Below are 27,395 nucleotides of genomic sequence, written 5' to 3' on the forward strand. Positions count from 1 at the left end.
GAAACCAATACGGTTGAAGAAGTTCGTGTTACGATTCCTATGGCTACATCCCAGCATTAATTTGAGATAGAGCAAAACTAGGCACTTATCTTGTCAGATGACGAACATAAATTAAACTCTAATGGCGTAGTATCCGATCTAATTCTCAAATTATCCAATAGAAAGTTCGAATTTCAAACCCGCATGTTCGAATTAATGTGTGTCCGTTTAAGAAAACAATTGACACGACGCGTTCGGGATAGTTCGTTCAACTCGTTCGTGAATCATCGGGCTGTTTCGGGTTGGCAGCAGTCCTAATCGTCGGGTGTCGAGCTCGCATATATCTCTGTGCCGTCATCGGGGTTCATTCTTCGGCTGGTTGGAAACGCGCGCTGACTGACGGGGTGGTTGGCTTTGTCGCTGCTGACAAATTGTCGCCTCGTCAGCGGCTATCACCTGTGCTCGCTTTCGCTCGGACGTCCTGTTCTGGTTGGGAAGGTCAGGGTTGTTGCTAGGTGATATTGTGGGAGGAATTGAATCTGATGATCTAGCCCAACAATTCGTCGTTAGAAAGATTTAGTATCTACATCGATGATGTTTGGTGTAGATGTCTCAAATCTTTTTAGTCACAAAGGGCAGGATCACAAATGGATTCATAGTTGGTTAGATGCCTTAATTTGATTTCATTAATGCGTTTATACTTAAATATTATTTCAATTAAGTAATTGGCATCTTTATGATTGGACTGTGAGACAAATTCTGTGCTCTGTGGTTATCTCCTTTCTGAAACTGATCCCTACAAGAGTTGTTACATTAATATACCAGGAGACAATAACCAAGGAGGAGCTAGATGCCGACATCAGTCCCGCTAACGAGTGGTAACCCGACGCCGTAACCGATACGTTCATTAGAGCTCCACGTCTATTCAGGGAGCCTGGTACTTCCGAAGATATTCCTTTACAAAGATATTGCCTAATAACCGACTTGTTTACATTGCATATCAAAAAGATTTTAAAAATAGAACTCTAACCTCAACAATCTTTAATAAATACCAATGCTGATCTCCAAAACAGCTTTAAGGATTGCGATTTTTTTTTAAATAGAACCAGAATATTGATCTAAAAACTATAAAACTCTAATCAGCCAGTTCTACACCGAAAGTGCACTAAAAATTTTCCGTAACAGAAAAATCCCACGAAGCAAGGATTTCAGAGTCCAATCGCTAAATAAATCAAAGCGACGTTCAAAGAAACTGTAATTAAAGTTTCGACACCACTCGCAATGGCCGACGAAAAAGTGGGCAGAATGTTAAGAGTCGAATTAACAAATACGTCAGGATTGACGACTAGTTTTTACCGGGTTCTGACGCGATCGAATCTTGCATGGACGTGTCTAACAGAATAATTATTGTAAGCTTCAACAGTAGTGTTAGTGTATTGATTTTCTTTAGTTTCGTTTACGTCTCTTTTGTATGAATCATTCAATACATGCATTGACTTATGTTTTGTTCGCTTACGAGGAAGACAGAGCCAACAGTCTCGAAAAGAGTGAAAAGCCGTGTTCAGCTTTATGGAATTGAGAATCATTGAATCTAGATAATAAAAATACTTATGACCTAGGAGGTTCTTGAAGGCGATAGGCTAGCTGTCTGATAACCTGTCAGTATCTCTGAATCTCAATTTTATGCACTAAAGCCAGCCTAAACGAAGCCTTCAAGAATTGTGACCTAATTGGCCCCGTTCGCCCCTTAAGAATAAAGACGGCTGGGTTGTATAGTATAGAGTTTGTCGCCTAATGATGACGTGCCTTGAAAAAATCTCCGCATCATAATTAGCCTATTAAACGCAATGACGAAAAAGTTTCGATTGTTTGCATACTTCTTTTTGTTTAACAGACGACAAAGAAGTCTTCGTATTGGGATCTTTGAAATCCATAGACATCCCGTTCGTTTTTCGAACATTTTTGAATAACAACCAATTAAAGGGATAATTAACGCGCCTTTTTACCGGCGAGCCGCACAAAAAGGTATCTCTCGCTCGGATTCACTCGTCGTATTTTCAAAACGGTCGCGCGGTCATCTCTGCGTTCGGATTCTTGCACCGGATCCTTTTAAAGGACCAACATTAATTTGACCAATTGAAATTGCAACCGTATTTTTTGAACAATACATTCCAAATTGGATCACTCGTCGGTATGTTTGTACGTAGATATTATGTGAGATAGGGTGTCGCGAGCGCACACCGCGTCCCAGTTGAATTATTCTCAAGATAGTTTCGGAGATATTGCCGCTGTGTTCAGAACAAAACTAATTGAAATGAAGCAAATTGAGCTTTCAGCGGATTTGAATCTCGGTACGCTCGGATACACGTTCCGATGCAGCTCGTGACTGTAAAATGATAACCAATAATGACTAGTCCCATTGGGTGTTACTTTAATTGCTTCTATATTATTTTTAATTTTCTCTCAATGTAAATTTAAATATTAACATTAACTGAATAATAAGTTAATATATGCATAAACTACGCGCTTGTAAACATGTCAGCAGTCAAAAATATAATTTGTCAACAATTTGCATTATAACTGCCCAATTTGGGAATGTGATCTTAACAAGTACATTTCAAATAAGCATTATTTTACAACGTGACTCCATAAGTCTACGCAATCTTTAAAATCAGAACAGTATTCCAAAAACGTATGAAGCATTTTGTAACCGATTTACAATCGATCGATGCAAGTTTGAATTGTTCCAAATTGAAATATTGAAGTAAAAACAGTAAATGTTCCCTCGAAACCATTTTAAGAATAACAGTTTGAACAACAATAAAAAACACTATTTGAAAGCAAAACATGGAAGAGAAACGTTATCCCGGCAAATTATACAAGAGTTCAGTCCAGACCACTTTCGCCGTTCGCGGCAACACTGCCTATAACGGCATCGGCGAGTTTTCGCGGATGGCAACCCAGCCGACGTGTATTCCAAATTTGAAATTGTAATACCGGCCAGTAATATTTGAAATTTAATAAATGGAACCCGTTCGCGGACGCCACTTATACTTTTTAATTTTATATCTCGATTGACCTTCGATACATTGCCTGGAGGAATAAATACATTGGACTTTTTCAGTTCACCGTCTTCCCGGTGTAGGTCTTTTAATATCAATATTTTAATTCCATAATTCAGTTTAACGGTGCAACGTTTTTGCATGTTGTGTTCGTTTGCGATATTATAAATTGATAAAAAATAAAACTACTTAGGGAATTCTTATTCAAGTTACTGCGTGCTAAGTGAACACACGTGTCGATCTTGGGTTCGTTTCCCGTTTAAATTTAGAACTTGGGAGTGGGAAGGCGGAGAGGGGATGGGGATTAGTAACGAAGCACCTTTTTATAGAAACGACGTCGTAGCCGCGTCACTATCTCATAAACATACTTCGGTGCGGTTAAATAGTGTAGCACCGCTAACGAGCTTCGAAATTACCACAAAATTGGACACAGATACCTTATACATCGTTTGGTTCAGCTGATATATGAGTTTCATTACTCGTAAAGAGTATGGTAATAGTTGTAATAGTAATTTAAACTCTAGATACCGCACGGGTTGACCTGTTTGAAAAGGATCAACAAAAGAGAACATTTTTCAAGGATCGCGTGTATCTTCTTCTTCCACCTGACTTTAGTCCTAGTTGTATCCTTGTCTCTCTGGAAACTTTTGAAAACTCCTTTATCTATGGATCCTGGATTGGGTGAGTCAGGTTTTTACACTCATCGACTTCCATCTGAGCTAAGCTGTAACCTAACCTCGTATTGGATCGATGGTTACCCATTCAGTTTCTTGGAATGTGCAAGTTTCCTCAATATTTTCTCTTCACCTTCATCGAGTAGGATTCAAACAAGGATCGCACATTACAACATGTAAAAATACAAAATAACTAAACTGCACTTATGTTCAAAACCTGCTTTTACTTGATCTTCCCAGTCGCCGCGATATTCAGAATCTCATTGAAATGATAACATAGACATAGACAACCTGCATAACAAGAAGATCCCGGCTTAATCCGTTGAACATTCAGTAGCCATGGTCCGTATACAAATAAGAATTTGAATTTAGAACAGCGAATTTCGTCTTCTGTCACGTCACACTCAAATGGTCACGTTCCCGCGTACTCGTCACTACCGGGCATAGACGAGGCGTCTTTTTTTAAACTTCGAATCCGCGAAAATTAACCTCATGGGAACCGCCAATCAGGTGTGTGCAAACGGAATAAAAATGAACGATTTTTACATGATTCCACAGTAAAACCGGCGAGAGACGTAGCCAGTCAGCTGCATCGTTGTCCGTTGAATACAAAATACCATTATAAGTGCACAATATTTGCATTTTGAATTACGCGCTCGAGGCTTGGCGCCTTCGCAAGCGGAGGATGAAACGGATTATCTTACGCCATCATTGGTCAATGATCGTTTTATAAAATGGCTGTTCAAGGTATATCACATAACGAGAGCCCCTGTGATGTTGTTGTCTTTAACCAAAGAATAACATCGAAGGCTCTTTTAACAGAAAATATAATTTATATAAAATCTTTATAAGACACACTCATAGATAATCGTACATGATAAATGAAGGATTCAAATCGTAAAACGTAATAGATTATGTTATTTTATTCCAAAACGCTACCAGTCGCACCACAACCAATAAATATCAACACACAGATAATTGAATTAAAAAAATATGCGCGTATCATTTGATTATTATCTGTGACATCTCTATTAGGTAGGCGTGCGCAAACGCAGAATCGAAATAATCGACTTACATTCAAAGTTTATAAACGCTACATTCAAGAGATTAGTTGAACAGATTGCCTAGAAACTTAGACATAAGGATTTCGTCTAGTTTTGTTTAGCATAAATCGTGATTGTGCTACAAACAGCTATGGCGGCTGGCGGCAAACGGGCTGGATTCATTGAAGGCATGGAGCATGGAAAATTTCGAGCCATGTTAGTAAATGAAGGAATTTCTGAAATAGTTTTACAAATACGAGTATCACATGCGCAGGAGACAGATGGGAGTCTCTTCCTGATTCACCCCATTCTGGGTTAGGATGAAAAGGCGCACCCCAGGCTTCTCTCTTGAGAGGCGAGGATGTAAGCGGGACTAATTTCAGAAAAGAAGAAGATAAATCACGTCTTTATCTCTAACAGGGTAAGCAGAACCCATAGTTTAAAAAAGACTCCAAGGCCACGTAGATTTAAATAGTAACCGATTGCTAGACTATCTTCTAAGTAAATAGTTCTCACACGGATTTAAATATTTTTTAGTAAATTAGAGGGTTATATGTTCTAAGCTGCATAGGAAAATGGGAAAATACTTGATCAACTCTGTTTAGAGAAAATTATCTAAACAGGCTAATTTTCCCTCACGGTCTATACCAGGCCTTTGACGGACTTGAACAGTCTTCGAAATGTATACATAAAAATGGTCTCGTTTATATCCTTTGTGGGGCAGACAAAGCCAACAGTCCCGAAAAGACTGATAGTCCACATTCAGCTATTTGGCTTAATAATAGAATTGAGATTCAAATAGTGACAGGGGAATAGTATCTCTAAAGATTTCGTCAATGATAGATGAAAACCATGTGAACATTCGCCAAAGATTCTTGAAACATAATCCATTATGTATTTAGTGTAATGTGACCGGAGAGCGCATGGGTTGCATACAAACATATACACATTTCAATATACCCACTATAACAATGTTATTGAGGTCAGACTTCATGACTGACTTGATGTCTCTTTCTCTCGTCTCCATGTTATCAAAGTTACACCACTAGCTGTTGTGTTTAGAAATGACATGAGATAGTGCCAGAATCCTAGCCCATCAAAATCTCAAGTTTATAAGCATATCCCATGATTGAATTTTACTTGATTAAATTTTGTAAGTGGAAAATGTCCAAAAAATTATAACATACATACATATGATCACGTCTATGTCCCTAGCGGAGTAGACAGAGCCACCAGTCTTGAAAATACTGATAGGCCACGCTCAGCTGTTTGGCTTAGTGATAGAATTGAGATTCAAATAGTGACAGGTTGCTAGCCCGAAATCATAAAAATTATAAATAAGTAAAAAAATAGAAATGAGAACTTATTCCATGTCTTGCTATGGATGGAATTAAAAGAACAACAAAACGACCAACTTGGCTTTGAATATTGTCTTTTAAAACTGTTTTTGGTTTCTTATAAGTGGACATTGTCATCCTCCTTCTGACTTTTGTTCCAGTTGCCTCCTTTTCTCATCATACAGAAGCATGTGCGCTATTATTATAGTCCTGGATTGGATTACCGTCTGACGTCCCCATAACTTTGCCGGGGAACCAAACCCGAAATGGATCATGATTACTCATTCAGTTGCCTGGATGTGCAGATTTTCTCATCCCTTAAGATCTAAAATAACATCTTCTACAGATGAACTTATTATATCTATTCTACAGGAACTGTATTTCCTGTGAAATAATCACTTTTACAATAAAATTAAAATCACAAATCGTTGACATCGACATAAATCACAATTAATGTTCTTCCTACACTCCGAGCGTTACGACGTATTTGGGGACATACGAACACACAATGAACAGTAAACGAGTTTTAATCGCAGGCAGTTTGGACGCGACCAGAATTTTTATAAACAACCAACAGATTTCAGAAACAAAATTGATAATTAAAACCTCTATTCTGAGGCATTCAAAGTTCAAAATTGGAAAAGAGAATCTGTCAAACAAATTCTGTTTTGTTGCCAATATTTCGAATAAAGAATTGACATATCGTGATCATAATATGATACCAAAATTTCAAATTAAGAATTACGTTTGGCACTTTATGGTTTTACTGAAATATTTTGTCTGTTTTCGTGAACTGTCATTGCTTATTAGGAGTTTAGCCCACTATCACTCTATCTTCAGTATAGATAAGGTGAGATAATGCTGTGATGTACTCGTAGATAAGTTCCTCTTGCTTGTGCAAGATTTGATTAAAATTTTCCACGTTCACGTCAAATGAGCGGCACAAATTTTAATATTTCTATATTTTTTATGTAAGTACGAAAATTCCTCACCGACTTACATATTTCGCCTCATAGTTGTGTTACCTCATTCAGTTCTTAATTCCTATCATTCTTGTCGTCAACATCATACAATCCGATCATGGGCTGAATTACGCAACGATCTGATCCAGGCAAATAAATTTCTATCTAATTAGATCCCCCTCCCCCGCCAGTTCAAAGAAGCGCGCTCACTGCGCCAGCGCCTTGTACCCATCTGTCAAGGTGTCAGCTGGCTGGCTCACTGTCGCTATATATAGATGCCGTAATTAATTAGATGATACTTTTTCTTGATTATCCTTTTTGGTCCAGAAATCCGGGATTGACGAAAAGTTGGCCACTGAAGACTGTTTGCTGTTTTGTTTTTTTTTTATTTGAAATTGCAAGGGCAATGAACTCTCAATATTTTTTTTTCATAACTAGGATTTTGAACAATTTATTTAGAAAGAAAATCACAGCGATCAATGAAACCATCCTTAAATTTTTTTTTGGCAGTCCTTGTCTATAAACTACAAATAAATAGATATAAACAACATACTATGGCCAGTGTTGACAGCCGGAAAGAGAGGAATACACATCATATAATTTAAATATTAATACGTTAAAGTGAGACAGATGATAATACGAAAGGCATAAAAAGCGGGGCCGTTGATTTCATAATTTATTTGTTACACATTTGTCGTTGCGTGAAGATGGAGAGAGATACATGAGCTTTTTGTAGACGACCACTGGGATATGCGCCTCAGATGTGATTTGAGTTATAATTTATAGTGTTTATTCAGAGGATGTCACTACACAGCCTGACATAAACAAGTGGGTACTTTCATAGGCAATTACGACGATGGTAAAGTAAGTAAGTGCCTCGTAAAGAAGCTATATTACGGCAAACGTTTCGAATTTGGAACTGCCGTTTAAAAATCATAGACAAACCATTCGAAAAATTATTTTTTTATTTATTAAGGACATATTTTGGCGTGCTGGCAGTATAAAATTTTGCGTTGGAAGTGTTCGGAAATCAATCATATGCGTATTTAACGTGGTTTTAGTATGCGCCAACTCCCTGTCCGATGCGACGCGGAGCCATATTTCAAATGCGTTTGAGATATAGACCACGTTTTATCAATGCATCGTCGCACTGATTTTGATGATTTATACCTAATTATTCCTCATGTTAATGTCCTTTTCACGGTACATTCTCTAGCGTCTCTGGGACGATTTATTTTTTAATTTATTGTTTAGGACACAATTATAAGATTGCTTGTTATGCAACTGCAATTACTGTTGTCAGTGGGTAACTAAAAAGCAGGAAGTGGAAAATAGTACCGTGAATGTCGAAAAAAAGGAGATTTGTCATAATCTTGAACACATCAACCCTCGCACTACCAAAAAAGATGATGAATATCCATCACATTACCGATTATACTCAAAACTAAAAGTTGAACGTCCTACGGATCCATTCGAGCCGATTCTGACAGTTTACGCGGCGAGACCAACTTGGGATAAAATATGGCTCATGTTCAGACGGATACCGTTTTGAGGGAGAGCTGGGGAGTAAGCGGAGGGAGGGCAGACGATGCGAGGGGTGCGGGCCGGGGGAGGGAAGACGTCCGCAAATAGCAACCATCTCCGCCGAGCAAAACAATGCCAGTATGATATTATGGTACAGAACACCGAACGGAACCAGGCTGACGATATGAAAATTTAAATAGTGAACGCCAAACTGTCTAATAGCGAGATTTTAAACTCAAATTAAGATTTTTCATACAACGTCGATGACTCTAGATACAACACATTTGTAACCAGCAATTACACTGAAGTTATTTTTAACAAAGATTCAACTAAAAACACTGAAGGCGACGCTATAATCCATAATGAGGCAGGAATATGTACGGCTCCGTTGACCGGAGCCAACTCTGTATATAATAACAACTATACACGTAGGACAGACGGACGGACGAGCGACAGCCGCGAGACGGACTATAAATAAATAATGCGCCAACATTTTATTATTATCATAGCGCGGGCACGTGCGGGGACATTCCAGCCACAAAACTGGCAGCCCGTGCCGTACTGAAATAACTGCAGAAACTTCTACACAAACAATACAACATCAGCATCTTAAGACACCTTTTCTATATTGACTGTACTTAAGAACATCATAAACATACAACGTACGTATGAATCGAATCAGGGTACAGAACATGCTCTTAAAAGTCTGTTAGACAACATAGATGGTTAGGTCAAAAGAACTTTATTCCAACGAGATTGCATCATGAGTGTGATTGTGAATGAAGAGAAAGAAGTATGCAGAGATAACGGCAAGTGGAAAGATGTAGTTGCTATCTGCCCCTTCTGGACAAAGACGTGATTTCTTGTATGTATGTATTTCTTTTTGAAAAGGTACACGGTTTAACTCTATTATTCTTATATCCGCTCTTATTTAAAAATCAAACAGTCAACAATAAAAATATAGATGAATTTGACATAGCCCATTTAGAACGAAACCTAAACTAAAACAATACTGTTTGCTTCTATTCAAAATGCAGAAGTCACCATATGTCATTATAAAATACAGCTCATTGAAGACATGACAGAACTATCTAGTGAAATCATTGGCCGTAGAGATAATAAATTGGTCGAAATAATCAACCAGAGATTATCTACTGACAAGTCACACAATTTAAAATGTAATAGTAGTTCTTACTAGTAAATACTATTCAAGAACAATATGTATTAAGTTCGGTGATGTTAGTGCCCCTAAGGACCAAGTGGAAATAAGTGGCAATGCTCCAAAGACAATCGAATCAACTGCAAGTCCTTTATGGTCCAATGTAGAGGTTTCACGCACGGCCGGAGCGCCTGGAGCGAACGCATCAATCATAGAACGTTATTACTCGTATTATTAAGGCAATAGTCATTCCGTTTCCAAATTAACAACATACGGCCATTTGCTGTGGCGGCGAGCCTGTGTATTTATAAACAATACCGATGATTTCAATTGTCATTCCTCAGGCAGCGCTCATTTATTTCTGTATCTATTATCTACTACTTGTGTTTATCTTCTGTTAGATCTTAACGTCTTTGTGCCTGTGCCCCCTTTAAAATTCTAAATCATAGACAATTATTTAAAAATTTCGAAAAATTTTAAATAGGAATTAATTGACGTGTGTGTGAAAGCGAGTATCGTTCTATTTGCGAACGGAATTGCCAGTTAGCGGTAGTCGCCTCATTGATTATTATTTTAACGCACAATTAAAATTTGATGGCCTCTTCCACTTCGTTCATCTTCGACTTGCTTCGTATTAATGTGATATTTTCGTTCACGAACGTACACTTTAAGGATCGCATAATTTTACTGTACACCTTATTATGGAAGCATAAAGTTTATTGCGGAACAGTCTTTATGGTTTGTATGATCTTCTTGACTCGAATGCTACACATGAGCATTCAGAATCAGCGTTAATAAAAATAGTCATAAAGTTATTTTTTAGAGCTAAAATAAGCATTATTCGGCTGTGGTAAAGTATAATTTTAAATAGAGCATAATGTAGTATGTGTACTGTAGCAAGGAACGTGTGAAATAAAAATCATGCGTATGCACACATTCGTTAAGAATTGACACTTATTAAAGGGGATAATTTTTTTAATTGGTATGACGACATCTCTGCATTTAGTACTGGCCACTTAGTATTGCATGACAATGTTTGATTTAGAGTCCACTGCGCTTTGTTTGATTGACGTCTTTTGTTCGTGACAATTGGTTGCTTCTTATTTATATTAATGGCTGACATATTTTATTTCACAGGAATTTATAACTCACCTAAGTGTGTACCTAGTTGCACCCTTCCAATAGTTTGGAGTCTGCTTTGGTAAAAAATATAATCTTTAGCTTTAATTATTTCATCCACTGAGAAAGATGTAGGTATGTAGTTTAATGTCGTTTTACCAAAAGTCATATCAATATCATCAAAAAATTACCCTGACTCGATTCTAATTTCTCTTTGATATTTAATGACGTCTTGAAATGTAACCGTTTCAAATTCAAACTGCTAGATTGCTATTGGAATCGGCCGCCGGGCGCGTGACCAATCGCTAATTAGAAAATGTGTACAAGAGGCGCGCTTTACGGAAGCCGATCGCCATTCTGTAATTAAATTTCGAATTTAAATTCAAATTTTTGATTTCGAACGCGCCATTTCTACTCCCGGTGTTACTGTATCCGTGTTTATGGTAGGTAATTCACTTTTTTTTTAAAAGGCACTTCAATATTAGAAGGCAGTTTATAACGGTAAATGCAAAATGTAATTTCCTGAAGACGTATTTTAATTAAAATAGAGGAGAAACTTTATGAGAAGCGCTTCGGCTTTTCAAATATAAACTTCAGTATTTATCAATAGTTGATTGCAAATGATGATTTAGTATCTAATATTGATTTGTGCAAGAAACAAAATATTTCACTCTATGATTCATGAACGGTATATACCATGAAACTATTGTATGTTTCTTGGTCCAGCCTTACAAACGTCTATGAGTTTACGACAGTGTTATCATTTCTTATCAGAGGTTTAATTAATCAAGCTATCTTGATAACATCCCTAGTAAATGCTTTAGGTTCCGAGTGCTCCCGAACGGAAACGGGGGTGTTTCGGAAATCTCCGGTATTACAAATGGCGCCGCATGCGACCTTTGTATTGTCCTTAATAGTTGTTATGTTGGCAGCATTGAGGATTTCATATGAATGGATTTTGCCTATGACCTCGACAAGATTAGAAGATAACAAATTAAGGTTTGCGTTAAGAAGTTTAAATCTTCTTAAAACAACTTTGGATTATGTTTTTGGCGATGAGCTATTAAACTGTCTTTATTTGAATATCAAATGCTATCATTGAGCTATACCTACAGCATGTGGCCTTTCAGTCTTTTGGAGATTGTTGGCTGTATACCCTGTGATTATATTGTATGTATCTATGTATGAGTCGAGATAATATAGATGACGTTTGTGTTCTGGGGGTTTAATGTCTTCATGACAACAATATTTAGCTAAGAATATTAGTAATCAATCCTCACATTTCAGGCAAGATGCACGAACCTTTAAAATTTTATAAATCTTTACACTTACTTTATAGTATGTGTATTCAAAGATTTAGCTTTACTATGACCAGGTATCAATAGTAAAGGAAGAATTTCAAAAGCAGTTGAGGCGTACCTTCCAGTGTTTTCAAGATTGTTAGCTCTGTCTATATATAGGCTTGATTATATATGTATATTGGTATATGAAACAGTTACTTAATGCCAATACAAAGTCAACTTACATTAAATAGATAAGAAAACATGGATTTCGCGCCAAATCTGTATATGTACAGACAGGCACGCGTGGGTTCGGGCTTAATGCCAGCAGATGGCGCGGTGACCTCACTTTTCAAAAAGTGCAGGCGCATATATTAACACACAAATTTGCCAAAGGAATTCCTTTTATGGAATACCCTTTTGATTCTGTTTCAAACTTTTTAATGGATTTAGAATGCATCCATTCTATACTTTCATATCCAATACGATCTAATAAAGAAAGAAGATTCACATTTTTTTAATTGGCTCGAAACTTCGTGATATTTGGCACGGAGACAGACGAAATAAAAAAAAGGCAACTTTTTCTGAAATTCTCACGGGAGCAAAGCCCCACAAAAAAAGCTAGTATCTCAATTTTCATTATGTGTGGTTCCTTACGAAACTAACTTTGACTTTTGATTCTTCATGTAGGTATTAACCTGTCACTATCTGAATTCAACATTACGACCACTGGGTCTGTCTGCCCCGTAAGGAGCGAAGACGTAATTTCTATATCTGTTATTAAAAAAAGATTGACATCATATCATATAAATTGCCCAAAATTTTTCACCATTACCCGAATGGATATAATTTTTTTCCTGGTAGAAATAATAGGTACCCCGCCGCGCCCTTTGATCAGCTTTGACGGTAGGTGGTAGACGTCTCAATCTGAGGAAACGCAATTTAAGTTTTGTGGGATTTATTTTACCGATTTCCAAAAGAGGAGTGTTCTTTTAGAAGCACATTTGGCTTGTAGAGAGCACTATGAGTAAAAGTCTCATTCCCTCTACCATATTGGTCTGGCAGCGAAATGAAATGATAGTTTGGTTAGCTCCTTCTAGACGTAAAATTCAATCAAGGGAAAGACTTAGTTGCTAAGCCTTGCCCAGGATTGACAAGAAATTCCTGTAAGCGATGGGCTAGCAACCTGTGACTCTTCATCATATAATTAATACACCCATGGAAAAGCGTGGCAGTATAGCCTTGTGACTATTGCCGTTACTACCTCGTAACGGGGAAAAAATTATCTCCTCAACAGTCCAACTGAGTGATATTTTTTGTACGATACATAATTAGGCATACTTATTACAAAATTAATTTTAAAAAATCCTATTAACTTTATAAAACTGCCTGCTAAATGTGCTTAGTTAAAATGTGCAACTTTAATTTCAAATACCCAAACGGAATGAAGACGTTGCTTATAAAGGAAATAATTACACCGAGAGCAATGACGATAAATTACAAGCATTTACGACTAATTTATTAATAGAAAATTTCGCAAACCTTAGCTGCGCCGTAAATAAGTTACCGCGTTTCGACCAATAGCTGCTCGTTAAATTTGGCGGCGACCGCACATAGGCCCGGAGATGGCCAATGACGGCGCCCTTCCATATTTGAATGCGACGGTTTACGATCGCCAGGCGGCGTCTTTTTGCACTTTTGGCGCCAAAATTGACATATTTAAGTCTTTTAGGTTAGGTTAGGTTGGTGATGCAACCGACGAGGTCCTTTGATTAAAATTTACGCACTTTGAGATTTAATTTCGTGCAGTTGTGGAGTTACGAATGTTTTCGAGATCCTTTTCATTGGGATCAAGTGTGATTTGTGTAAAATCTTTCATTTAATCAAGTGCGGGTGGTTCAGTGTCTGCCCTCAATATAGCCAATTAAAATGGCATCCTTGGTCCAATATTTCAATAACTGCCTTAATTACTATTATTACTGCTTAATTTACTTTCTGTGGGATATTTAAAGCAGTATTAATTAGCTAGATTTACATCGGTCCCTATGTAAGCTGCACCAGGATTTACTGGGTAATAAACCAGTCTTTTTGACGTACAGTGACTTGTCGGCTGAAGTGAGGTAACCTACGTTATGGCATAGATCTTAATTAGTTATTTTCCTAAGTTCTATCGGTAAAGAAACCATAAAATCATATAAAAGACTATGTGATTTTATGAAGCTGTCTTTGTATAATGTATTGTGTGATTCCATGGATGTCGTAAAAGGTGACTAAGGAATAGGCTTATAAACTTGGGATTCTTCTTTTAGGCGATGGGTAGCAACCTATCACTATTTGAATCTAAATTCTATCTTTAAGCCAAACAGCTGAACGTGGCCCTATTGGTCTCTTCAAGACTGTTGGCTCTGTCTACCCAGCAGGATATAGACGTGATTATATGAATTATATGAATGTGGTTCTCTGCACTTAAGAAAACGACGACTCTACCTCATTCCCATAGATATCGTAAAGGGCGACTGAGGGAATAGGAGAACATTCACCCTATGCAAGCTTGCTGGTCTGCGAAGAAAAAGAAACATCGTGTGTACCAGCTGTTTCTCTTCCCATTCAGATTACAAAAGTCAGTCAAGGTAAAGCCTGAAAGGATTTTTCTTTTGGGTGATGGGCTAGCAACCTGTCACTATTTTAATCTCAATTCCATCATTTTTAACCATAGCCTAACGTGACAGACAAGACAATTAGAAGTAATTTAAAATGTAAATCAATTAAACATTCTTATAACTAACCTCAAAATCATTAAACGTACTGGCTGGTAACAAAATACAGCGTATTTTTTTTAATATCGTCTGGTTGTATAGCATTCATATCTTTGCCTTGCCATAGACACAATCCTCTCATCTAGGGTTGTCACGGTACCACATGAGCCGTGACGAATCACCGCGGCCTGCGACCAAATCCGGGATTTAGCCCCTAGAATTATTTCTATTATTATTGCTTATACACCCTACGCTTCGTACATTATTCATAGTCCGCCGTTCGCTGGTATGTTGAGAATTTGTCCATATGTAACTCCTTATGCATTGTATGTATGTACGGCGTTAATTATTGTGTATTAACAAATGCGGGCATTGTTTTCAATTCATTATGATTTGTTGTATGCATATGTGTGTTGAATTCTTTTATGAAATATTTGAGGGAAATTCCAAAATAAAATATGTTTAATCCCTTAACGGTACAACACAGTAATACATAACTGTGGTGTCCCCTCACTATAGATGACGCAATCCAAATAAAAAATTACATTTTCAAACATGGCGGTGCACAGATAAATTTTTTTGCTTTTATCTAATATTTACATTTTTAAATCAATAAATTATAATTTTCTGTATGTATTTATTGAAGAATCCTATGTTTGCACTCAAAACGCTTTTAGTGGAAATCGATTTGATTAATGTATTTTTTATTCCTCATTCGCATTTAGAAATCAGGAAGTACAGATGTAAGTACTCAATTCGACAACTATCATATTGTGAAAGTCCGCATATTATGACGTGTAGTAACTAATAAGGTAACTTCTCTTTGATGCAAATTATTCGAACCATAAGACCACCATTAAACCAAACAAAATTAAATTATAATTTAAATAACCTCTGGCCTGTAAATATATATTTTTTTAATTCACGCCCAAACGATAATTCTAAAATACTCTACTTAACAGCAATTACATCGACCCCATCTATTTTCCCCAGTTTACCCCCAATCGGCATCCATCAAACGTCAATGGCAGACGATAAAAAATAAATAAAATATCAGATTGTCGCCGTGGTTGTGAAAAGATTCCACCATGTTTTTTTTATGAGAGCCTGGTACGGGATTCCGAACGCGGCACAAAAGATTAGCGCGCGGGGTGCCGTAAAGAAACAATTTTCTGGCTTTCAGAACGGCGGGGGCGCCCCTTAATAGAATACCCAGACATGATAAAAATATCCCAACATATTTAAACAATATCCTCAACGTTTCTCCACTCCCCTTTCACTGCAGAAAAGTTCAAAAACAAACGACCATTTAATTTCAAACAGAACATTTTATTGTTTAATCCGTTCAGAAAATAAAATTATAAATTGAATCACATTGACATACAAGATGGACGTACACCAAATAGCATTAATATACATTTACGAGTTAGATTTACGAAATTAATTCAATGAAAACCTAACGCGTTTAATCTATAACCTAACTTAGACATCATTCAACTACACAATATTATGTTAAAACTCATATACAGACAAAAATAACTAGTGTTTTAGAATAATAAAATTAATGTCCCGATTTAAACATTGATCGGATTCACTGCATGTTAACAATGTGGCAAATAATAATTATTATAATAACACAAACAAAACAATTCAGTCTCAACTCAACGCCAAATTATTCGTAAACAATAAAAAAGTTTGTAGTGATGCGACACGCTGGATGCTTACCGATTTGAATCGAGGAACATAATCGATTGATTTGCAGACACTTGTACAAAAATACAGCAATTAAAGTAATTATCTTAGTTTATCTAATATTACTGTTTAATCGCGTAAGGAGATGTGAGAATTATCATTATGTATGGAACACAATAAACGCCACGACTAATTTATAATTTATTCTGTAGAAGCAACTAGATTTCTATTAATATTACGCACGTACATTTACTATCCGGGACAACCGCCGCGCCTGCACTGCAGAAGGCTGTATTTATACCTTCTTCTATTTAAATTTAGAACTAAATTTTCAATAATTGATTAAAACATATTCGACAGATAAATTGCAATAGGACCAAAATTAAAAAGGAGTATTAATTTTGGTCGTATTGTGATTTATCTTGCATAACTTTTATCCACCCATTGAAAACAAGCCCTTAGTTTTTTTAAGGTAACAGACGCCAGAATCTACATTTAAAATTTGTCATCATTACCATTCACACATTTTCTTAGTAGAATATAATTTATAGTTATAAATATATTTATTTTAGTTATAATGGATTTTAATGTTATTATATTTTTGTGGACTATAGCTATTAAGCCATTAATATATAATTAATTAAGCCTTTAAATACAGCAGTGTTAACTGTTACGTCAGTGCACTAATGTCCCATGTTAATATTTTGTTAAAAGGTAACTAACTCTATATAATACAGCACCAAAGACAATGCCATGTTCTAGAAATGAACGCATTCACTTTGAGGATGTGTTAAGTACTCTTCATTAACATCAGATGTGGGATCAAATTTGATGCATCAGACGTGGTCGAGCCCGGACCTTTACAACTAGCGTATACTGCAATACGTATTTTGTTTCACTAACTAAACGTGCCCTATCCATAATAAACGTAATAAATCGGCGAATATCAACTATTTACGTATATCATTATGTTGTATTTACTAGCCAAAACAATAACACTCTAGCATCTACCACCGTAAATCAATTACAATAATTTAAAACTCTTAAGTAACCTTATTATCTCACTTAGGCAAGTTAAAGTTGTATTTTTACGTATACTTCGTTTTCGAATAGTTTTTTTTTTTCAAGTACATCTAATTACGTTTTAATCTAAGCTCGGAGACGCGTAGCTAAGTTATATGGCGTTGGAATCGGAATCGTGCCTCGCGACAAGAACAATGGTTTCTCGAAGGGATCGAAATACCTGCATGTATTTTACTCACTAAAATTATTAGTATACACATATTACAATCAACGTTATACGTATGTTTTTTTTTTCAATCGTATACATAATTCTGGTGCAAAACAAAATCGAATAGGCGCATATTCGATGCCGTCAACACAGCACTAGAGATACTCGGGCCAGCCAGTGCAAGACTAGCGGCCACGAGTCCAAAATTTACAATCGCTCAAATGCGTTCGATTTTCGAACGGAATTCGCACCCATTTTTCACCCCTTCACTGTAACGTTTTTCAATAATTGTAAGTATTTTAATTTTGAAATTGGAATAACTGAATTCTGATTCGTACAGTGTCAAGAGGTTGGCCAATTGCAAAAACGAAGATTTGTTCTAAGGAACTTAAACTAGCGGCTGTAGCGTCGCCCGGGAAGGGGACGCGACAGCCGTTCGCTCGCTCCTGGCAGCACAGGCTGTCCAGGAGCGAGCGTTACAAGCAGGGAGGCGGGAATTTACAACTAAAATGCGAGCACCCCCTTATAGACTTCGTTTTTGCAATGGCCAGACTAAGAGCAGGGGTGCACGAGATAACTCGTGGTTGAGTTGGGTGCTAGCTGGGGATCGCGCCTCTGAATGAGATGGGATTTGCTATAGGGGGTACTCACAACGTCGGGGGTGGAGGCGCCATCGTGGCTGCTGTCGGGGGCGGAGCGGGGCTCGCCGTTGGCGTCGGGCGGCCGCGCTGACTCCCGCTCATCGATCACCAAGTCGATGGGCATCTTGCCTTTCAGGCAGCTGATGTAGCGGTGGCAGAAGTTGTCGCACAGCTCGTGCACCTGCCACAGACAATGCCGCATTAGCTTCTTAGTAGTAGTTCTTAGTACTCTGCAGGTTTGGCTAGGTGGTATTCCTAGACGGTTCGCTGACAAACCACGTGACTTGGTTGTTGACAATTTTTGTGCTTAAAATTTATTTCTACCACTCTCATCTTTGCATGTTCCAGGCATAGGTGCTACCATGAGTCGAATTTTAGGGTCAACAAAAACATCGAAAAATAAATTAATTAAATTCGTCTTTTGACAGCTGTATGATATTTTCTTGTCGCTTTTATTCTTGCCTCAAACCTCCGGTGTGACGACCCTAAAACCTAACTGTAATCACATTCCTGGAGTCAAAACCAATCACGTGGATGTCAAGAGTTGAAGTTAAACGTCTGAAATTCTGAACTCTGCTGCTGGTGTTTGAGTCATGACAAAACAATGGCCGGATCGGTAACAGCATCTCAACTATTCAGAATATGGAAAACAAAAGCAGTGTCGCGTGACAGTTACTAGGAGTTCAGCAACACATAACTGTTCGCCTGGTGGGCCGCGAGCACTAAACGCGACCTTTAAACTGATATCAGCATACAAAGCTGCCACAAAAAACATGACAATACCAAACAAAGGGAATACATTTGGACGAGTCGCGCGCCAACTGCCAAGCTTCACACACACTTGTAAAAACTCAAAATGAATCGTAAAAAAGGCACAAAACTTATTTTTTACGTCGCTTCGATAAAATACAGCCCCCGCCGGGCGCGTATTAATTTTGTGCGTCGGCCTTATAAATTTTCATAGGCATAATTAGTTTAGAAATTAACATAAGGCCATAAAAAGACTAACGAAATTTTTAAATAGAATTTACACTGAGCGTAATAAAATGGCGGCAGGTGGGTTATGAGACGTTACAGTGCTAGTGGATTTGAAAATAGAGCGCAGGAAGCGGAAACATCGCTGCCGTTGACAGCTAATTATGTCTTCGGGACGCTAATTCCCTAATCGACAGCTTTTTCTACTTATATTGGCCGCTGTAAAGTGCACGCGCCACTCCGTGTGGCCAAATATTGTAGTTTGTTTATCATAATTTGAATTTTACAACCGGCCGTTGAAATCCATATTTACGACTGTGTGAATTTTATTGACACCAGGACGGTTGGTTCCACGCTAGTTCGCAGCAGCGCGAAATTCGTTCTGTCAAATTCTTGATAGAAACTAAGTAAATACTTTCTAAGCTCTTGCGTGACAGGGTTAGTACAATTATTTTTAATAAAATGGATCCGAAGCTCGCGTCACGGTGACGCTGTTACTATTTTCGATTTTAGTGACAGCCACTGAGATTTGACATCGTAACTCTTCGAAGATTCAAATTTGGAACTGTCCCCTTACTAATACGAAAAGGATGTCATATTGACCCGCCCCACGACAATTTAAGCCGTGCGTCCTGTGACCAAAGAGTTATAGTCGAATAAGAGTTATTAATCCTATGTGACGTTATTTAAGAATACTTTATACCTTTAATGAGATATTACGGCATTCCGAAGTCGAGTTGGGTCCGATTATCGTTTCGAACATCAAACTCTTTCCAGAAATTTAAATTTGGAATGAGCGACACAGGGATTGAGATATAGAGTGTTTCTGAACGAATACCTTTTTATTTAAACTTGGAATGAAATGTGATATAATGGCGGCTCGTTGACGTATAGACGTTCCCTACTCGGATGGCTGTCATTCTTTTGAATTTAGAACTGAAAAACGAATTTCGAAATAGAATTGCCGTTTTAATTTGGGAACTGTTTATCGTTGGCCAGTATGGCTTATGAAGGTGTGTTTTCAGTAATATATGGATGGATGTAAGATATAATATCGTTGGGGAAGCTGATGTTGGTGGGCTGATCAGCTGCCAGAAGCGTGGGCCGGATAAGATCTTGTTTTGTAATCTGTGTCGCGGTCGATTCGCAACTAAAAGGGTTTTTCTCGTTATAAGCCACTTCCTTTGCGCTAATGCGCTATGTGGGTGTGACTAGGTGGCATGTAAATTAGAACGTTCATTTTAGACTAAAATAACAAATATCCGACGAGTTGTAAAACAAAATTCACTTTGGATGATACGAGTGTAGTACTTTACGTCTAAAGAATATATATACCTCAATGATTTTAAAAGTGTTTACAACTTATATAATATTGTTTCTTTGATTAAATTACTTTTTATTATTGTTGTTATAAAGTCATTAACTCTATATTATTAAGGCATGGCCCGACTAAGTAATGTTGTAATTTTTTTATTAAATCAAATGTTTTTTTTTTACAAAAATCTGATAAAATAAATCATCACAAAAATACTGTAAGTATTATTATTTGTAGTACCACACATACCACAAAATATCGTAAAAGGCGACTAAGGGATAGGCTTATAAACTTGGGATTCTTCTTTAAGGCGACAGGCTAACAACCTGACACTTTTTGAATCTCGTTTCTATCATTAAACCAAACAGCTGAACGTGGCTATCACTCTTTTTAAGACTGTTGGCTCTGTCTACCCCGCAAGGGATATAGATGTGATTATATGTATGTATGTACCTATACCTACACACACGCTTCTTGCATATTTGGCCGACATTTCTGATCGCGAGCGGACAGGGCCGGATTGTTTCCTTTCCTTCTTTTTTTTGAAATAAAAAAACAACCGGTCGAGCGTCCCACATCCAAATGAAACTTCAATTGCTTCTCACCTCACTACACTTCAGTAGGTACTACATATAATGTTCATTACTGGCCAGTATTATGTACCAATTTCTTTTTACATTAATTCAAAAATCGAATATTTACTTACAATTTTAATTTACGAATGATGTCTCATAAGCAAACGCCTAGCAATTCAAGCGTAGCATTAGAACGTTGTATAAAAGTTGTAAAAGTGCGGAGGCGTCGTAAATGCGGGGTCCCAGGTTCGAGCCCCGCCGTAAACCAACAAATCTGACCTACATCGTAAATCACTTAGCCACGCTGTTACAGATAACGTTTACGAGTTACAAACAAAATATGAAAAAAATAACAACACGACTTTTGGATTTGTTGCTTTTTAATAACCGTTTTTTTATTAAACTTATCTCACAAACGCAATGCTGTTACTAAATTATACGATGCGTTAAAATAAAAATAATATGGCAGTAACTGGCCACCTTACGAAGGCTCTTTATGATTAAAAGAAATTAACGGTTAATGTTACTGGCCACTTTATTAAAAATAAATGTAAAAGGGTTTTCTTTTTCGATTACAGAATTCTAAAATGGAACGATTTGAATAAGCACCAACATTACTCGAGGCAGCCGAGCGTCCGTTCCATACTAAACGTAATTAGGGAACAGAGGAGTGTACATAAAAAAATAAAAAGCTAGTGACGGACCACGGAGCGGCCAATCACAGGTCGATCACGAACAGAACGACTTATGATATGTAAGCAATGGTCCGCCGGCGGACATAATTTAAATCATTAAAAGCATAAATCAAACCTTATTGAATATTTAGTAGGAGTAAATGGAGTTCGTTAAAAATGTTCATTCACATTCACAAATGCCAGCTATTTTTCTAGTTACTATAATAGTTTTGTTTTTCTGATCGGCTTCTCACAATTTCTATAAGATTTCCGAGAAACTCTTTCACTGGAATACCAGCAATTATATTAAAATGGAGAAAAAAAAATATACTTAACGAGATTTCATTGTACGCGAGCGCCGCCTTTTTATTTTTAATTATTATAAAAAAAAAACATCACCTGTGAACGGAGTGTAGTGAAGCGGAAATGGATCGAACTAACGGCAGTTTTTTTTTCTTTTATACGACAAAAACCGGAGACGAGATAAAAAGTGACGTGTATGGGATATGAGTAGAGGAAAGCGTTTTCTATAACAGACATGTAGGTATTGTCTAGTGTCTGCCGGGTCCGGGGATGCCGTATTAATGAGAAAAATCGTATTCAAACGTTATAATAATAATAAATAAGTTATCATCATTTTATATGGTTTACATCTAAAGCGATATAAGTATTTAAAAAATCTATCTTAACCACTATTTTTAACTGCAATACACCCTACAGAAAATATTATATTGGAGCATTTTATGCCAGCTTCGGAGCCTTAAAATATGAACATTTGATTTAATACGGTCGTGTTTTGATTACAGAATAAATCGTATCATTAAGTCGAGTCGGCAAATCGACTCGAGCTATTTTCTTCAATCGGGCGCGGCCCTCGGGCCCATATTTTGAATTTCGAACGCGGTATACTTTTTATTTTTTAAATGGCCTTTATCTCGCCCTCCAGCCAACGATTCGTACAGAGGTATCACATTACAGGTTATCTCGTTACAGACCGCGCTTTTTGTATTGCTGCGTACTTTTTTCACCGAATTTACCGGTTCCTAACGTACTTCTAGCCGTCGATGCCGACGCCGGATATTTTTATGGAATCCGCTGTGAGAACGACCGATCGGGATATCTCGTTTCTCGAGATCATTCTTCTTGATATAGACGTTAGTCAAACTAGTTTCGTTCAAACGTGACCATAATATTGACAAGTTAAATTAATTCTTTGCCGAGCGACACGGCGTCGTCGTAAAAACTACTGGAGATTTAAATTTTATGCTTCTAATTAATGCCACTGCGCGCAAATTGTCCGATTTGATGGTGATGTGTAAAAAGCGTACGTCCCGCCGTGTTACCGTTACGATCGGAACATTTCGATCGAGAGTATAATGGCCAGAATTGGCAATGCGACGCACGCAAGAAATCGGACCGGTTCGCGAACGGAACGCGCCCAAATAGAGGGGTTATGCGAAAAACAAACATGCGGAGATGAACGCTCATTCACAGCCCTATGGAACACCTGATGTTAGTAAAAATTATATATTTAAAATTTTAATGACAAATAGGTACAAGAATTTTCTAATTTATCAACCTCAATATATTTTGATGATATGCTTATTGACATTTGAATTCCTGTGACAAGAAATCTTCAACACTTATTAGATAGCAAATACATCATTTACGGCACTCCGTAAATACCTAACCTACCATTCTACTTAACATCTCACCTTATTTAATCATATTACTATGAAAAAGTATTAAATATTATAGTTAGAAGAACTTTGTTCGATTTTTAAAAGTTTATTTTCGAAAACATGTCCCATCTTTGGCACTTTTAACAACGTTATTGTATCAGATCTCTACAAAAAAGGTACTACTCAAATAAATAATATTTAATTTCAATGGTAAATTCAATTTTTGAAATCGTGTTCCGTCTTTGGCGTCCGAGTGATGTGCGTGCGCCCGTTGCGTGCGCCGTGAGATCGATACCATAATCTCGATTTTGAATCGAGTTACAGATAATCGAAACGTTGTTATGTTACGTGATATTTCCGAAACGGGTTTTCCTATCGATCGTCCAAATGTATTCCGATTTAATAATGATAGTAATAATACTCACTTTTTCTAATTCTAATAGGTGAAACCGTAGGACTTGTATTGCTTGCACCATCTGGAAAGAAAAATAAAGCGTTTAATAAAAAAAAACAATACAAATACCTAAAACATATTAAGTAAATTTTTGATCCGATTTTGATGATATTTGCTACAAAAACAGATAAAATATTCTATTCTATAGTTACATAGGCTACTCTTTCCGGAAATATCCACGAGAGCAAAGCCCGGCTTAAAAACTAGTGACGCATACAAGAAATCGTATAATATAAATGCGATTATAGTACCAACACTACCGAGGCGACCTTACAATGCCAAGTGAGCGACAATAGGCTGGACAAAGTACAACGGCACCCCGCCGAGGCTGCATGATCACTTGCAGCATTGTACGCCAAGGGAGTCTGGTGTCAACTTTAATTGATCGGTTTATACCAACATGAAAATTCTGGGGTAAATATAGTCTTATTAGAAAACTCTTGAATGTTTATTGAATATCAAGGGTGAAACCATAAAGAAAAATAATAAACTATAATAAATGAAACTGCACTAGAAATCAAAGCACCATGACCAAAACAATGTTGATTCAAACTTGAACCTACAAACAAAAAATCGTCTACAAACATACTTGAACTTGAATTATTTTGAAGTTATTTGAAGCGCTAACTCATCAATCATTCGGAATAGGATAAGTTGAATCGATTCTCTCCGAGTGGCAATCAGAAACAAATCAGAAGCGATTAAAACGGCATTAACCGATTTTCAGATAGTATCGATTCGAAAAAACGCCGATTACATCGCCAAACATACCGACAATGCTGTTCGTTTGGCGAATGAGTTGTGATGATGATATAGCCAACCAGTAGCAAATCAAGCTAGTATGATTAAGAAAAGTGACTAGTGATATGGCAAATGAAACTAACTGTGTCAAATCGACGTAAAGAGTAAAAAACGTAACCACGAAGAAGAAAAGATCAGATCGAGAGAACCCTAAATCGACGGGCTCGTATGAGATTGATAAAGATCAATATGGATCAAAGCAGAGAAGGTCGAAGAAGAAGTTTGCAGGGATTCGGGAAGTGCTCAGCCTATCCCTCTAAACAAGAGGTCTCTGGTACCTATGTATATGACAAAAAAATACATTTAAACTGTTGAGTATGAGATAGAAAAGAAAAGATAACTAGCCAATATGTCTACACCAATTGAAACCCTAAATGCTAATCTTGGGTTCCAAAGCTTAACAGCTGATGGTGCAACCGAGAACACGCCAAGATATACGATACCTTTCAGAAGCAGATAAAAGTACAAAAATGATGCAAAAAAAAGAGATGACGAGCATGGTTTTAAAGGCAACCCAGCCCAAGATGCAACTAAGAACACGCCATGAAGAGATGGAGTTCAAGAGTTAATTTTTTAATAACAATAATGTCATACCTAAGCTCACCAATTTACCTCTTTGAAAAACAACAGATTCGTAGTTTGTGTACCCAAAAACAATGTTCCTGGATCCTTCGCCTGTTCAAATAGTGCAGGCAAGTGTTGTGAACACATTTTTATCTGCGCGCCTGTGTCAACTCGTCTGAACAAACAAGGGTCGCGTTCCTTTAATTGATATTGCAGCTACTTGTAACTTATGATACCCTGGTAGATTTCTTGAAGACATGGTAAAACCTTCAAGTCAATTGGGTTAAACAAACCCGTGTTAAAAAGGTTATCTGCTTGTGAACGTTGAATTTTCTGCAGAGTCTTAGCTTTTTAAAAGAACACCCCAGAACCCTTAGCCCAATAGGTGTCAATTTGTCAATAACTTACAAATGTTATTTTAAAATGTTATTCCATTACTTTATATCCCTTCCATTTTGCTTTTATTCATAAATAAGGATTTCAATGGTATATTTATTCTCATTAAAGATATAAGATATTCTGGTCAACATACAACTTAGATTTTTTTTGTATAATCAGAATCATCAGAAAAAGGTCAAAATTTCAACATATTTGACTCCCAGTTATCATGACACTAACACACACTATCGCTTACTAATGACACCGGGGGCCCATGTTTGCGGACTACTGCGCGCGCAGTTCGACAATGTTTGAAGAAGTTTAATGCCTCAAAAGGCAGTGACAATCCAAACACAGATGTGACGTGTACAAACACCGTCACGTCTGCACCGTAACCAATCCACTAAGCAGACAGTTAAACCAAAAAAAACTTTGTTGACTTACAATAATAAAAAAAGATCATAACACTAAGAGCCAATTCGCTCAATACAGCTCTGACAGACGTTATTGAGTACGTAATGATGCTGAGATCACAAAAGACCTAAATGAATTCACAGGCGCCAGTTAAGAAGAGAAAGATGACGTAACCGGCACATTGCAGGCGGCAGCATTATCCGACCTCGTTAACAGTTATACTTAAATGTGCCATCGGACAAATAACATCGACAGTTGGCTACACAAAAACAACAGCCTTAGGCGACAAATGCATGAAACGAACCCACCAGAACCAACCGTCGAAAGACTCAAATTAATACATTATATTCGAATAATTAAGTAAAGCATTTAAGAAACATATGGCTCGCATACGAGCGAGCTTCCTCTACAAAAGATCTGGAATTTTAATTGAATTAAAGTAATAATGAAGCAAACTATTGAGAACTGGCAGTTTGGTTGAGGGCATTCACTTTAAAATCGTTCTCCCAAACATACGGTTCTTGTTAAGACTTGAATTTCGAATATCGAAGAGATTGATTTTAAATTTGAATGTGGAGCAATGATAGAAAACTGGACGCAGCGCCTGGGCAAACATGTGGTAGGACAGCACAGTGGCACCACATGTCACGACGACGGGACAAAAACTAAGATATTCACCTATTTTTTGACGCAAAGTTTGCTCTGCGCCCGGATGTCGCTAGATATGTTTGGCCTCCTTATCTATGCTTGGTTTAAACTTGAGTGCATGAATGACGCTTATCAGGTGCAGGTAAGCTGACATCTTAGTTTATGGCGCTACGTCGCCGTGCTACCGTTTTGACTGCCTATTTTAATAAGCCTGATTTACAATGTTGAACACGATGCTGTGTTTAACATTCCCAAATTAAGTACATGTTTTAATTAGTCTGACAAGCACAGAAGCGTCGGATAGCTGGGAATTTTACCTTATCGAATGGACAATAGGTAGCTAAGAACTCCAATTTTAATCAAATTTGATTGTTATAAAGTCAAACACGATGCGCGTCGCCCGCTGCCCAGCAATTCGTAATGCCTTAGATTTTATTTGTTAAAAATCGGTTAAGT

General features: G+C 37.2%; 1 protein-coding gene across 4 annotated transcripts in view; it reads right to left on the reverse strand.

Annotated features, from left to right (window-relative positions):
* The window catches only part of LOC106137864 (homeobox protein homothorax), a 293,141-nt gene that overhangs the window by 215,121 nt on the left and 50,625 nt on the right, over positions 1–27,395 (reverse strand). For all 4 annotated transcript variants that reach the window (XM_060949363.1, XM_060949361.1, XM_060949362.1 and 1 more), the window contains exons 5-6: positions 24,106–24,156; positions 18,470–18,640 (exon numbers count right to left, since the gene is read on the reverse strand). In XM_060949363.1, the coding sequence (XP_060805346.1) occupies positions 18,470–18,640; positions 24,106–24,156 (222 nt within the window). The remainder of the gene's footprint in view (positions 1–18,469; positions 18,641–24,105; positions 24,157–27,395) is intronic.

This window comes from Amyelois transitella, chromosome 18 (assembly GCF_032362555.1).
Source record: "Amyelois transitella isolate CPQ chromosome 18, ilAmyTran1.1, whole genome shotgun sequence".
NCBI classification, from domain to species: Eukaryota; Metazoa; Arthropoda; class Insecta; order Lepidoptera; family Pyralidae; genus Amyelois; species Amyelois transitella.